At 44.6% G+C, this 14,765-nt stretch overlaps 1 protein-coding gene across 1 annotated transcript; it reads left to right on the top strand.

Annotated features, from left to right (window-relative positions):
* Positions 1 to 2,564: 2,564 nt before the first annotated feature.
* Positions 2,565 to 11,292, top strand: LOC309403902 (glutathione S-transferase 3-like; the record flags this gene model as incomplete). The annotated part of the gene is made up of 6 exons (XM_081998193.1): positions 2,565 to 2,669; positions 3,378 to 3,429; positions 6,928 to 7,060; positions 7,402 to 7,543; positions 8,223 to 8,354; positions 11,170 to 11,292. The coding sequence occupies exons 1-6, from the start codon at positions 2,583 to 2,585 to the stop codon at positions 11,290 to 11,292; spliced, it is 669 nt and encodes a 222-aa protein (XP_081854319.1). The 5' UTR covers positions 2,565 to 2,582.
* Between the last annotated feature and the right edge of the window lie 3,473 nt (positions 11,293 to 14,765).

Genomic DNA, 14,765 nt, shown 5'->3' with positions numbered 1-14,765 from the left:
TCAGGCACCAAAATGTAGGGTCTACTTGTGAGCTACACGTGTCAGGTCCCTGTATAGTCAATAGAGACACATTTAGGGGATCTAAAGATTGAGGAGACTTTACCAAAAACCAAGGTGGTTTTGCTGTGTCAGAAGCTTAAGACAAATATAATCCACTTACGGCTGACAGAGTTATTTGTAATTTACAAAAAAAATGAAGCTGATGACAGGGTTTTATTCTCCAATGTTCTTCTCGCATTTTAATGACATACAGAATTTCTTGTTCACGTAAAATGAAACCTAAGACTTTTCACTCCCTCTATTTTTTTTTTAGCAAACAATAGATAAGTTTTCCAAGAGGATTAAGTTTTAATGTTCTTGGTATTTTTTGTGGTTTAACCCCAGCTGACAGCTCAGCACTCCTCCCTGGTGGGATGGGGGAGAGAATCAGAAGAGTAAAAGTGAGAAAACTCGTGGGTTGAGACAATTTAACAGGTAAAGCAAAAGCTGCACACGCAAGCAAAGGAAAACAAGGAATTCACTCACCACTCCCCATGGGCAGGCAGGTGTTCAGCCATCTCCAGGCAAGCAGGGCTCTACCACGTGTAACGGTTACTTGGGAAGACAGACGCCATCACTGTGAACGTCCCCCCTTCCTCCTTCTTCCTCCAGCTTTATGTGCTGAGTGTGATGTCGTATGGTATGGAATACCCCTCTGGTCAGTTGGGGTCAGCTGTCCCAGCTGTGTCCCCTCCCAACTCCTTGTGCACCCCCAGCCTACTTGCTGTGGGGTGAGGTGAGAAGCAGAAAAGGTCTTGACTCTGTGTAACCACTGCTCAGCAGTAACGAAAACATCCCTGTCTTATCAACACCGTTTTCAGCACAAATCCAAAACACAGCCCCATACTAGCTCCTGTGAAGAAAATTAACTCTATCCCAGACAAAACCAGCACAGTATCACAGTCTTTGGGTTTTTTAGTTAAAGCAAAAGTTTTATTTGCTGTAAAGTGTTGGCACATTACAAGCTGGGGCAATCTGTGTTGAAATGATACGGATGCAACGTGTCTGAGAAGCAGCATAATGAAAGGGGCACTGGTTAGCTGTTGTGAACTACATAGATAAGCTGCACTGCCATATAGTAAAAGCTAGTCACACAACGTGCAGAAATAAATAAAACCACTGTCTTACAGGCGAAACATTGTCAGTAGCAACAGCTAGTCACACTTTAAAACTAGAGGTGATAATTTTTTTCTTTATGTGTATTTGGATTATATTGTCTAAATTACAAAAAATATTGTTATTTATTGTAGTAACATAAATTGTTCTTACCAGCATTGCTCAAGGGACAACCCTCAGTCTGATTGTTCTTTAAAATTAAGTTTTGGCAAAGTTTGTTCCAAATGTACTTTATTTTAAGTACACTTATAAAGCACTGTGACTTGAAGAAAACACACCACCAGAGCGTACAGAAGCTGATTCGAATGGGAAATGTAATGTGGATGCAAAGTGTGACAGACTTAATACAGCTGCTTTGGCTTTTAGCTCTGAGAAAACTGGGGTCATCTGTAAAATTATTTTTCCTAAATCAGGCAGTCTACTCTTTGGTTTCTGAGCCATTAGGACATGATTAGGAAGCCCATCTTTAAGCTTTTTTTCTCCCAGTCATTAGTTACTAAGATCTTCGTGAAGGGGGAATGCTAGTCCCATTTTTTAGTAATTAGGGCAATGAAGCACAGAGAATTTAAGGCCTGGATTTGCAAACACTTTTACTCAAGTGCCAGCACAAATAGTCCAGCTGGTTGCCGCTAGGAATGGAACAGCTCAATACAGATGTGCTCTCTCTGCCACACTCTGCGCTGCTCAGGGTGCAGAGGGAGGTGCTGTTAGGGCAGCTGCAGACAGCCTCCCGTCTGCCAGTCCCCCGGGCACGCGTGTCCCCGGTACCCCAGTCCCAGATCTGGCTTTGAGGGACACCTCAAGGCTGCCGTGAGCAGCGAGGGGACAGGCTGTAGCCATGCAATAGGACCACCAAGGCTAAGCTCAGCTTGTTCTGTGGATTAAAGGGAAGATTAACAATTCATTTGCCCATACTTGAGGGAAGAAGTGGATGGCAGCCGAAGCTGCAAATTACACTCTGACATCTGGCAAACAAAGCTAGACACATTTCAGCCTAGCAGTAAAACATGTTCCCCTTTTCTTCTTTTCAATGAGGATGATGGCAATGAGGGTAAGTGAATAACTTCCCTGAGGATGTGGTGAGATTTTCAGTGGCTTTGTGTAACTGTCTTAAAATGCAGCAAGGTTCCCCCTCTAGCTCAGGACCCTATCACTTGTTTAAACACGTCTGTGTTTGTTTATAGCCATAAAAAACCTCCCTAGGAGCACTGGGGAAGGCTGTACAGATCCGCACACCTCTCCTTCCCTAGCTGTGTGGTGTCACTCGTCCATCTCTCATTTTACATTTTAAACCAGACGCAGTGCGATTCCAGCAGGCATAACGAAAACAAAAGACTCCTCCTCCCCCCCAAAGTAATGGAACTTAAACCAGTTTTATGAGCCCGTTTTCTGCTTCATGTTTTTCAGGGAACCGGGAGCTCAGAAGCATGTCAGGGAAGCCCAGGCTTACCTACTGTAATGGAAGGGGGCGAATGGAGCCCATACGATGGCTGTTGGCTGCAGCCGGTGTGGAGGTGGGTTGACACTCGGTACAGTGTTCCAGGCTGGTGTTTTCAGCTGGCCTCAGTAAGGAACAATTTAACATACACGTGGAGGATAAATGGCTGCAAGGAGGTGGCCAAATTACTTTGGCCAGTGGTACTGCATGTTTGTAACTACCCTCATCGGTTGTTAATATTTGGGGTGCAAACTTGATGGAGATTGCAGTTTTATAGAGCTGGTATCAGTCCTCTGAAGTAATTAATCACAATGGGTCAAAATAGGGATTTATTTAAAGGCACTTAATAAGTCTGAGTTTTCCAGCCGTGCAAAACCACCTTAACTCAGTCTTACTGAGATTGCGGTTACGTACCATGTGTGTAAACAAAGGAGTGTTGTGCCCTGGGGTGGGGTTAGAAATAGTTGATTTACCTTGTGCTTCCCTTGGCACTGGCTGCAACCTGTCTTCCTCCTGTAGATGTTTGTACTCTTTCTCCCTGCACGAAGGTTATTTCTGAATCAGTGCCCTCAGGCAGAAGTGGTCAGAAGGCCCTCCTGGTCCTCCCCAGCTATGAGGCTGGGTGGGGGATCCTCAGGACACCTGTGGCCAAACAGCGCAGTTGAAGATCCAGCTTGTTATCTTTTGCCTGGTTGCGTTGTTCTGTCTACGGTTACATGCTGTCACTTACCGAAGAAAAAGATTGAAATGCAGCACTGTAACACTCTTCTCCCTCCTTTTCCAGTTTGAAGAAGTTTTTTTGGAAACAAGAGAGCAGTATGAAAAGTTAATCAAAGGTAAGAATCTGACACCTGAGACCTAGTCCTTCAAAAAGTTGCTCCAATATAGCTAAATTGGTGGTTTAACATTAGTTTATTTAAACCAGTGAGAACTTCTAGGTGCACTCCTAGAATACTGAGATACTAGCTCTGAGTAACCTGTTCACTGTTCCAGCGCCAAACGACTCCTATAAGCTAAATGCCGTAGCTTCTGTGACTGTGTTTGTCATAGTACATTAAGCAGGGGTAGCAAACATTCCTATTTAGAGCAACCTAATTATCTATGCTGTTGAGCTGTTAGAATGGTTCCTGGCATGCTTGTGGACCAGGGCAAATAGCAGTCCCCAAAGCAATTCCCAGGCATCATTTGGGACTTGGCCCAGGCTGGGGTCCATTTCCAAGATGCCATTTAGATGTGACCACCATGCTCTATAGGCAGAGAGAATGTGGCCAGTCTGTGCCAGCTGGCCTGAGCTGCTGTTGAGTTGACTGGTATAGATGTACCTGTACGTTGGTTCTGAACCTTGGTGATATAAGCCTCTAAAGGAAAGACTGGCATGGCACCAAAACCCCCAGGAGAGCCAGTTTTCCTTCGTGCTAAGCTCTGTGTGAACACACCAGTGACAGTCCTAAGCAGGATACGCCTAAGCTATGAAGCTTTCTCCAGTTAAAAAACAGGGAGCCAGTGGGGAGACCTGCAGAAAGTCTGACACAGTCAAAGCAGCAAGCCAGAAAGGCTTCATGTCAACCTTGGGAGTGAGACCAGTTCCCAAGCATCAGTGCAGAGCCCCAGCTACTGCCCTTGATATTTGCACAGATGAAACCCAGCAGTCACCCTGGAAGGAGAAGACTTTGCTGCCAGGGTGGGGAAGGAGTTGGGACTGTGAGGAGCACTACAGAGTGCACCTGGCCCTGCAGTTTACCTGCTGCCCAAGGCACGCAGGAGAAACCTCACAGCAGGCTGAGCTTGCCAGGACACACCAGGAGACTTGGCTGCATGCCGGCTGCTTGCTCAGAAAAGGAAAGCTGTGTTTAAAGAAATTCTGACAGGAAAACTAAAATGAACAAAAATAAGAAAATGAAGTGGTATCAAGAAGGTCAGAATTAAAGTTGCAGACCCAGCTGGCCAGGAATCTGACAATGTGGGAGGGCAGTGCAGTGTAAAGACACCAGTTATAGCTCTAGATAAGATGGCTCAGGTACTGAAAGCCCAAATCTGAATGTGCTCCACAGAGCTAATTAATCCAGACAGAGCAGTACAATCCTGGATACGGTGTCCAAGCCTATTCATATCCAGAGAGAAGTACTAAATGGTGATGAAAAGGATAGGGAAGTTTTATAAAGAAGATCAGGGGCTTTTATGTATATGTATCGAGCTTAAGAGGGTGAGAACATAAAGAAAAAGGTGGGGTTTAATACAATGGGTTGAAGAAAGACAAGTTAGTTATCCCGATAAAGGGACCTCTGGAATGCTGCTGGTTGTGCGGGGCAGGGCTGAACACAAATAACCCCACATTACATCTCCCTGTAATTTTTTATTCTCACTACCGACATGTTTTTTGCCAGGATATCCTGTGTTGAGTCACTGTTAGAATGGCCCAGGCTTGACTTTGGCCCATGCCAGCTGATGATCCTCTAAGCAATGTCCCAGCAGTGTCCAGCATGGGCCGGGGGCTGTTGCCAGCAGGCGGTTTGCAGACAGACAGCTCTTTTGGAGGCTGAGGGACTTGCTTAAATAGCATTGGCTTGGCCAGACCTGCACTCGTTGTGAGGGAGAAGACTAGCCTGGCTTAACTTGTTCAACCACAGGTTTCCCACGTCAGTACCGGGATACCGAGAAGCACTGCTGGTCTGTGGCAAGTACTAGATCTAGATGATTGTTTTTTAAGGTATGGTCCACCGACCACCTTCAGACAGCGCAATGCAATCTGCCAAGTGATTGGAAAACTGCTTTTAGTCCTGCATAAATATTCTATGCAGTGGCTATGTGAAGCGGTTCTCACTGCAAAGCCAGGAGCAACGGTCTGCTACTGGTCGTACGAGAGAAATCCCTCTTTTCTGTAGATAAGAAACAAACCATGCATTCGGCTCACTCATATTTTGCTGCATCACACTTTTTGCCAAGGGCCAGAAAGTCTGATTTTATTTTTCACTTCACAACTTTCTGCTGAAAAATATCCTGTTAATTTTCCCGTTCTCCTGTGTTTCTGCTAGACAGATGCCAAGTGACATTTTTTTCCTTAAATCTGCAGAGGTGTGTTCTGGAAAGACGTGAAGGCACACGATGTTTCTGTGAATGATTGCAAGAAACAAACATAGGCTATTCGCTGCCAAGAGAACTACTCTTTGAATTTAAACTGTAAATTAATAATATAGAATGAGTGAAGAATGCTTATTAATTCCAGGCTAGCAAAGTATTTTAATAGCTCTGTGAAGAAAAAAACAGACGTGCCTGTTTGAATGAACCCTTATACCTGAAAGAAGGATGCCATGAACAGATGAGAACTGAGCAATTAAAATAAATTATTAACCCTGAGCAATGCAAAGTGGCAGCTGCCTAGTTTGATTTGGCGTTTTGCTGTGATTTTAACAGGGCGGGATTGTTCTCTGGATGCCCTTAATGTGTAAATGGAGCAGGGAGTATCTCCAAAGACCGTGAATTAGTCCAGCGGAAAACTAGCCTAGAAAAGACTGACTTCGCTGTGCCGAATCTTTGTCAGCTTAACTCTGGGAGCTGCCTCACTGGAGGCTCAGGCAAATGCTGCTCCCAGCAACGGGAGAAAAGGGGGCTACAAAGGCAGGAAGGGATTGTGCTGGCAGCGTATCTAAATAGGCTTAACTTGTGGAACGGCACTGAGGATAGGCCTGTAATGAAAATCTGTGGGGACTCCCAAACTCTTGTCCCTGGAGCAACTGTGTAAAATCACAGTCCCTGCCTCTAACTCTTTCACTTCAGAGTGAACCAAACACTGCTGTTTAAAATGGCCTGATCTCTTTCTTTATCCCAGTAGCTCAGTCTTGCTGCGGTACTACCCCTTTCGTAATTCCTACTCACGTGTATATGTATATGTCCCCGCCAGGGAACAGATCTGCATTCAAAATAATTGGATTTTTTTTTTTAATTTTACTTTTAGTTCAGATTTAACACAGATCTTCATTCTCATTCAATCCCTTGGGTTGAAAGTGCTGGTTCAGGCTTTTCCTGCCAGGGTGAGGCAGGGTCCAGAAGTGCAAAGGAGCCGCCGGCGCCAGCTCCGGTCAGCCAGCAAAGCTCTGGCCATGCTGTAAAGCAAGGGGCCCAGCTGCACCGTGGTGACCCAGCTACACAAGTGTGTTGCAGACTAGTCAATATTTGATCTTTCCCACACTGTTAGTTTACTGCATGGATTTTTACAGTTAGGGCAAGACATCAATGATCTCCTGCGCTGCAAAAGGAATGCACTCAGCTTCTCGCTCTCCTGTAAAGCCAGCGGTCTAGGAGTAACTAACAAGCTTTCCCTCAACTTTCCACCCTAGATGGAGCCCTGATGTTCCAGCAAGTGCCACTGGTTGAGATCGATGGGATGAAGATGGTGCAGACCAGAGCCATCCTCAGCTACGTAGCAGGGAAATACAACCTCTATGGGAAAGACTTGAAGGAGAGAGCCCTGTACCATAACACCTTCTTACCTTCTTTCACTTAATCAGCAACCTGTTACTTGATAGCTGCATTACATATAACAAATTCAATCCAGTAAATCCAGTACAAATGCGTGAGAAAGGTTAACACGATAAAAAGCAAAGACTCTAGCCTTTGCTTAGGTTTTAACCACTACTTCTGAAATGCTGCTAAAGGCTTTTCATCTTTTTAAAAAATATTTAGCTTTAGTATTGGCTGTGAAAATTGACACTATGGTGGTGATAGAAAATTTCTATAAATTGCCTTAGTTAATTGGAAAACAGATGAAATAACCCCTGTGCTCTTTTCTACTGTCTTCCCCCCACCAATAGGATTGACATGTACGTGGAAGGAATAATAGATCTGATGCAAATGATTTTGGTCTTTCCTTTCTCTCCACCTGAGGCAAAGGAGAAAAATCTTGACTCAATTAAGGAGAGGGCAACGAACAGATACTTCCCAGTGTTTGAAAAGGTAAGTGACAGTGAGGACGTGTCTATAAAACGTGTACTTACAAGTACAAAATAAGAACATATTTGTAGAGCAGGTCTGTCCCAAATCCTCAGCTTTCTTGGCTCTCTCAGAGAAAGGGAAATACAGCAGCACATTTTCTCTGTTTGGCTTGTGTTGTCAGGACTGTGGTATTTTGACATCTACAAAGCAAACAAAGCAATTCCTGCAGCTATAACAACTTAGTCCCAAAGGCAGGGATTCTCTTTGCTTAGCTATTTTAATTCTGCATTTCTAAGTTTGCTTCCTGTTATCAACATTGGACATAACTTTAAATGAAATATCTAAATGGCAATTTTATAAATTCTCTGAGTTACTCTTTAGTTCCTGCATTATCCCTATTTCTAGTTCAATGACCGTTACTAGTCTACTTAAGCATGTGGTTTTGTCCCTGTTCCCAGTGCCTATCATCATTCTTCATTACTGAGTCACCAGTTTGTTGTCTGTGTACTACAAGAGTTCAGATTTTTTTCCAACAATAATGAAGTGATTTAGGCTCACAGGCTTCCAGCTGAAAACTCCTACCCTGAAATTTCAGATATAATCACTGTTCAGCTCTACAGCTGTGAGCAGGTATTTGAATATACCATAGCATCATATGTATGATTCTCATCTGCAGCCCACATTCTCTTGTATTCTACAGGTTTTGAAACAACATGGCCAAGACTTTCTTGTGGGCAACAAATTCAGCTGGGCAGATGTTCAGCTAATTGAAGCCATTTTAGCAGTGGAGGAGAAAATACCTGCTGTATTGTCGGGGTTTCCTCAGTTGCAGGTAATTTTGTTATTGAGCATGCCTGTATTGAGGAGCTAGAGGGCAATCCTGACGTGCTCATCTCTCCATGCTATGTAAATCAGGAGTGTGGGCTCTTCGACGAACGGTCACTATTTGTATGTTTGTTTAACATCAAGCACAAGAGGGAATTGATACAGCTGGTTTTTTGTAACACACCGTGCTCCTGACTAACCCTGTTCACGTATGCCTATCCCTCTTTGAGTGGTATGTGCCTCCTCAGTAGACATAAACTAATGCCATCCCAAGGAATCACTGGTCTAAGCTGCCCTGTTTTCATTTTCCTTCTTCTTGCCAGTAGATCTTATCGAATACCAGAGAACAAGTTAAGTCTGTGATATAGGTTGACACATTAGAAAAAGGCACAGTGTGCCATTTTCTGTACTGGGTGGTATTACAATTTTGGGATCCCTGTAACCTCACTTCACTTCTGCCTTCTACGGTATGACTAGAAACTCAAGCCTTAGCATTCAGTCACAGTTTTCTTTCAATAATCAGCTCAATACAATCAAGAATGAATTCTCTGCCTTTCTGCCATGTACAAAGTCTGAAACCAAGCAGAAGTGAGGCACTTCTGCTGTGAGATTTCACCAGAAATCAGAAGCCTCCAAGCATGCAGAATGCTATAGAGCACAGGGCATGGGCACGCCTGGGGTATGACCTGCAGGAGTGTCCTGGTTTCAGCCAGGATAGAGCTGGTTTTCTTCACAGAAGCTAGTGTGAGGCTGTGTTTTGGATTTGGGATGAGAAAGTGTTGATAAGGTGCTGATGTTTTGAGTTGTTGCTGAGCAGTCAAGGACAGTCCAGCTTCTCGTGCTGGCCTGCCACCAGGAAGGCTGGGGGTACATGGGAAGCTGGGAGGGGACACAGCCGGGACAGCTGACCCAGACTGGCCAAAGAGATATTCCCTACCATACAACGTCATGCCCAGTACATAAACTGGAGCTGGCCGGGGGGCAGAAATCGCTGCTTGGGGATGGGCTGTCGATCACTGGGTGGTGAGCAATTGCTGTATTGGGCATCACTTGTTCTTGTACATTCCTTTGTTGGTATTATTATTGTTGTTATCATTGTTGTTTCTTTCTCTCTTTCTGTCCTATTAAACTGTTTTTATCTCAACCCACGAGTTTTTTTCCCAATTCTCTCCCCCGTCCCACTGCGGGAGGGGGAGTGAGCGAGCGGCTGCGTGGTGCTTAGTTGCCAGCTGGGGCTAAATCACGATGAGGAGTCATTGAGTTGAGATATAGTGGACTGGAGAAAAAAGCAGAGTGTTCACTATTCTGCCTGTGTGCCTGTAATCATGGTAATAAAGCAGTGTAGGCAATGCAAATTTGGGTTGAGGATGCCAGACTTAAGGTCATGCTTCTTTAAGCTTACAAGCTGTTAATTTAAAGGGTGCACTCAAAGACTTTGGCTTTATTCCCATTAACAAAACAAACAGTTCAGCATCAGACTATCACAATTAGGTTTTCTGCTTGGAAATTACAAGGAAAAAGAAGGAAAAAGGCATTTGGGTTTGTTTTTTTTTTAACTTTTATTTTCTAAATCTCAACCCCAACAGTTTAAACTTGAATTTAGTGTGACAGAATGAGGCACTTCAGACACAAAGTGGGCAGTAATGTGTGTCAGACTTTATCCCACATGCACTTTTGCCACCTCAGGTAATTCTTGCCTCTAGCTCCCATCTTCTAGGAAGATATCTTAGCCACTAGCCATGGGCACAGTTCTGTTGAAGCCATGCCTTGAATTATGGAGGGATTCCTTCACTGCTGGTAGAGAAAAAGTTTCTAAAATTGGTGGTTACTTATTTCACATTTTTTATTTTTCTTCCTCTTCCTTGTATTTCCCCCTTATCCTTCCAGTGCCTCCAAGGAAGAGGAAATTATGTTCATACATCTGCCAGCAAGAACTGGCTGTTGTTCTGTGAAGCTACTCTCCCTTAGCTCCATTGTTAGAAGAGGTTCTTGTGTATCTAAGATTGCTCAGCTAACTGAGGGGTCTCCAGCTGCTTGCAGTCTGCATCAGTGAGTCCTCTCCGACTGTCTGTGCAATGGGATGTCTCAGGATCCTTGACTCAGTTGCCTTAACACAGGCATCTCTTGCCACCTGAGATGCCCAGCTCTTCCCTAAACCTAGTCCTGGGCTCCAGCTACCATTCTAGAAGGGAATAGCTCTCCCTGAGGGGGTGTGTTATCTGTTACCAGACCTATGTAGGTATTTTGGCTACTCTAAGGCACCACACAGTACAAGAAGCCTCTACTGGACAACTGAGTTGAGACAAGGATGCCTCCAGCCATTCCACCTTCACCCATGCAATCTTAGAAGTGCTGGGACAGTATGACAACAGTGGCCATGCTAGATGCAAACAGAACTCAGATACTTACATAATGTAGCAAAAATGGAATTCATGTTAACATCTGTTGTGGTTTGCCCACATGGTAGTGTGCACCATCAGAACCAGCAATGAAAAGAAAAAGAACATGAGCTGGGTTAGTGTATTTGTACCTTCAAAACTATCCCCTAGTCCTGGATGTTGCATTTTTGCCTTCAGTTTCTTTCAGGCAGCAGAGATTTAGATATTGTCTGCTCCAGTACTGCCTTCATTGGTAAGAACAGGCTTTTTGCAGCAGCTAGGTCCTTCTCCTGCTGGACAGGAGGAGGCTGTGTAGATGGTGTGAGATCTGGATGAATGTTAGCATCTCTTCTAGCAGCAGGGGGAAGCAGTTGTTCCGTGCAAGGATCACTGTTTGGTACTGGAGTAGATGGTATTTCTTACTCTGTTGTTTTTAATTTTTAGGCTTTTAAAATAAGAATGACCAATATGCCTACAATTAAGAAGTTCCTGCAGCCTGGCAGTCCAAGGAAACCCCCACCAGATGAACGTTATATAGAAACCGTGTTGAAGATTTTTAAGAAATGAATGCCTTGCTCCCTTCAGTGAGACCCAAAATACTGACACACACACCCCCAACCCCTTAAAGGAAGTAGGAAGTTCAGTAAAGTTAGTATTGTAGTTAAAACCAATGGGAAAAAAATCCACAACAAACAACAAAAATGAAATAAAGGATTGCTCTGGCAATGTGGGAGCAGATTTGTCTTTATTGATATCAAATGCTTGGCAAAACATGAAAACAAAGGAATATGGAAGCAAAGAACTATTCACAGAGTAGGGGATTTACTCCTTTGGAAGAAGACTGATGCACTGTTAGTGTTGTCAGAATGTAACTTGTTGAAGAAGGTATTTTCTGGATAAAAACAGGCTTAAGAATAAGAGCTATGGAAGAGAATAAAGAGAAGACTCACTGAATCACCTATCCTTTAAAGAAGTAGACTTGTTTCAGCAGCAGTTTTGGTAAGTACTTATATTGAATTATTTTTACAGTACTGTGAACTTCTAAATTAATATTAGTTTCATCTGTTGTTACCAAAGCCAAATCTCTGGTTTCTCATCCTTCTCAGACCTCGCCTAGGAACCAGCTCTTACAATGTTCCATTGGTTTCTTCCTCTACCTTGTTAACATGATTCTTCCAGGCACCTTGGTTCATTGTTCCCAGTGCACCGGAGTCTGTGCACCTCTTCACGTGATGAATCTCCTCAAACAGACGATCACGCCGGTTCAATATTTGTTCAGACTTCTTTTTGTGCGTTCGTCTGCCATTTTTCTCAAGTTTCAGCTGCTTCCTGGCCCCCGTTCTGGACACCAATGGCCAGCTACGTCTTTGTCCTAGCACAACAAGAAGCGCCAGGGTCCATTCTCTGGCTCTTAGGCCACCTACATACTATTAAAATCTCTTGTTACGCAGAGCTGTGTAGCCACATCCAAACTGCCTGTTGTGGCTGGGCCCTGGCATGGACTGACTGCGGCTGGCAGCCATCTGGGCGAGGGCGGCCGGCGTGGCCAATAACCCCTGAGCAAGGTGCTGTCAGTTCAGTAACACAGACGGCGTCTTCCAGCGCCCATGCCCTGGCACTGCCTCGTGTTTGATGTGATCTTCGGAGAACCCCAGAGGGCAAAACCCGAGCCTGAGCTGCCACTCTGCACAGAATGAAACGTGGGTAGCCTGGAGGTGCTGCTGCTTTGGCATTGCCCTTGTGGCGATGTGGTGGGACCGGTGACACCAAGGTGGTCACAGGTCCTCCCAGTGAGGCATGTCTGCAATGGTGGAAGCGATTCACGGAGTGGCAATGGGGAAGGGAGGATGGAGTCACAGAGCGGTGCGGGTTTCATGGTTAGGACAGCTCAGGTGCATTAAAGGTGTAAAGAAGTTGCCTAAATTTCCCTTACTATCCATTTCTTCTCTTGCAGTTAAGTTCACTAACCATTTAGTGAGTTGTGCTCATTATCTCTATCTTAAAAAACAATTTAAGATTTCTTGGAAAGTGACTTTAGTCCAATGTGAGCAATGAAGAATGTGCCACCCAAAAGACTTCCAGGTCTGGTGGCAGGGCCAGCTCAAGGCTGAAGGGAGGAATGGACCTACATCGTTTCATCCTGGATATCTACTCCAAATACTGGGCCATTGGGCACAGCAGTGGCAGCCATTGTAGCTGGCATCGGCAGCTGGCTCTGCAAGACTGGCAGACTTATTTGGTGGTGACTACCTAACGTTCTGGGAGTCACAGGAGGTCTTGGAAAGATCTGCTCTGGAGGTGGCTCCTCACTTAGCCAGCGCGCCAGCACGCGGGATCTGTGCTGGGCTGCCTCACCCTCACCGGGAGCTCTGAGCTGTGGTTCCCCGGGCTACCCAAGTGCTCAGCTTTGCGATTCCAGCCTCCTGTTGTCACCGTCACCGTTGGTGCTCTGTCTCCTCCTGGTTCCCTCGTGAGTGAAAGCAGCAGGTCTCAAGCAGTTTCTGGAAGAAATTACTTTTCCTGTAAAATCCAGACTTCTGGATTTTACAGGAGAAGTACCTGGAGTTATTAGTTAACAGTTGGCCGCGCTATAGGTGAACCGCCCATGCGGCTGTGGTGCTCCCTGCCCCCTTGCATCACCAGGCACCTCTGTGCTGTCCCGAGAAGAAAGCCACCACGTGCCTGCCTGTGGAGGGACACCACCTCCCTGGTAGCTACTACTGCAGCGATGTACGTCTCCGTGCAACCTCTGCGGCTGCCACCTCTCCACACTGAGCAACAGGATGGGCTTTTCAACGTGAAAGTGGAATTACTGTGAGCTGGTTGTTACGTCACTTGCTTACGCACCTGTAAAAGGTCAAAATGTAGTTAATGTTACCATCTTTAAATTAAGGCCTGTGGGTGAACTGGATTTTTTTTTTAATCTCTCTGCAAGCAAAGTGCTCCTTGCAAAACTGATTATTTTTCTTCATAAATCAAATATTTCAAATCTTGCATTTCACATGCAGGTTGCAAATATATTATCTCTTGAGAATGAAGCATCGTGGAAGAAACATGCAATTTGTTTTGCAGACTCAGGTCAGGCAGAGGTGGTTTATTTCTACAGCTGTAGGACAGAGGTTGAGCTTCTATTGATTTTAAAACAAAAATATTAGAGCTTATAGACATTTACAGCAGACATACAGCATCTGCATAGGAGGAACCTTTGTTCCAGAATATGTCAGTAACCAAACCTGATACTGGTTTGACTGGTTTGTCATTGCCATGACAATAGTGCAGAAAAAAGGATATTAGAAAAAAAATTGGAAAACAAACCTGGTAGGGATAAAACAGAAGAACGAACTTCCTCTTCAGACCACCCACTCTCCAGCATCCCCCATGCCTCCCCCACGCAGCAGACTACAAAAGGACAATTAATTATTTATTTCAGTTAGGATGTAGCTAGGTGAAGTGTGGTTTTTCACTGAATATGCTCTGCATTTTGTCAGAGGCAACTTACTCTTTTACTACTACGTCTGATACAATTGTACAGCTCTTTGGCCATGACCTGCAAACACTGAAACTCATCTTTGTTCATCTGAGGGCAAGTGTGTGCTCATGACATAAACTCAAATAGCGAGTGCTAGCGAACTGTGCACTCAAGTGCACCTTTATGCCTTAAGCATAAATAGAACTGAAGTAGAAGATGTACTTTACGTGAGTTATCCACATGTCTGTGTAATGTAGGGCCCTCCTGTAAAATTTCATAACTTTTTATAATCGGGATTTTAAAAAAAAAAAGTGTGTCCCTTAGTGTTGTCAAGCTTTTAGGCGAGCTAAACAAGAGAGTAAATCTTCTGAAAATAAGGGTGCTGGAAAAGTGTTAGCATACCCTGTTACAAAAAACTGTTCAAGACAGACAATTGCATTTCCCACTGGTATAGGACGTACATTGGCTTGAACTCTAGGGGCAGAGAGCACAAGCAGTTTAACAAGCCATGCGGCACGTTCCACACTCCATGGAGCAAGAGGGCTGGGGTCACTGTCAGGACAAGGCAGAT

This window comes from Phaethon aethereus (assembly GCF_964289735.1).
Source record: "Phaethon aethereus genome assembly, chromosome: 3".
In the NCBI taxonomy this organism is placed as follows: domain Eukaryota; kingdom Metazoa; phylum Chordata; class Aves; order Phaethontiformes; family Phaethontidae; genus Phaethon; species Phaethon aethereus.
The sequence above is the reverse complement of the archived record's forward strand: the minus strand, read 5'-3'. Positions and strand labels throughout refer to the sequence as shown.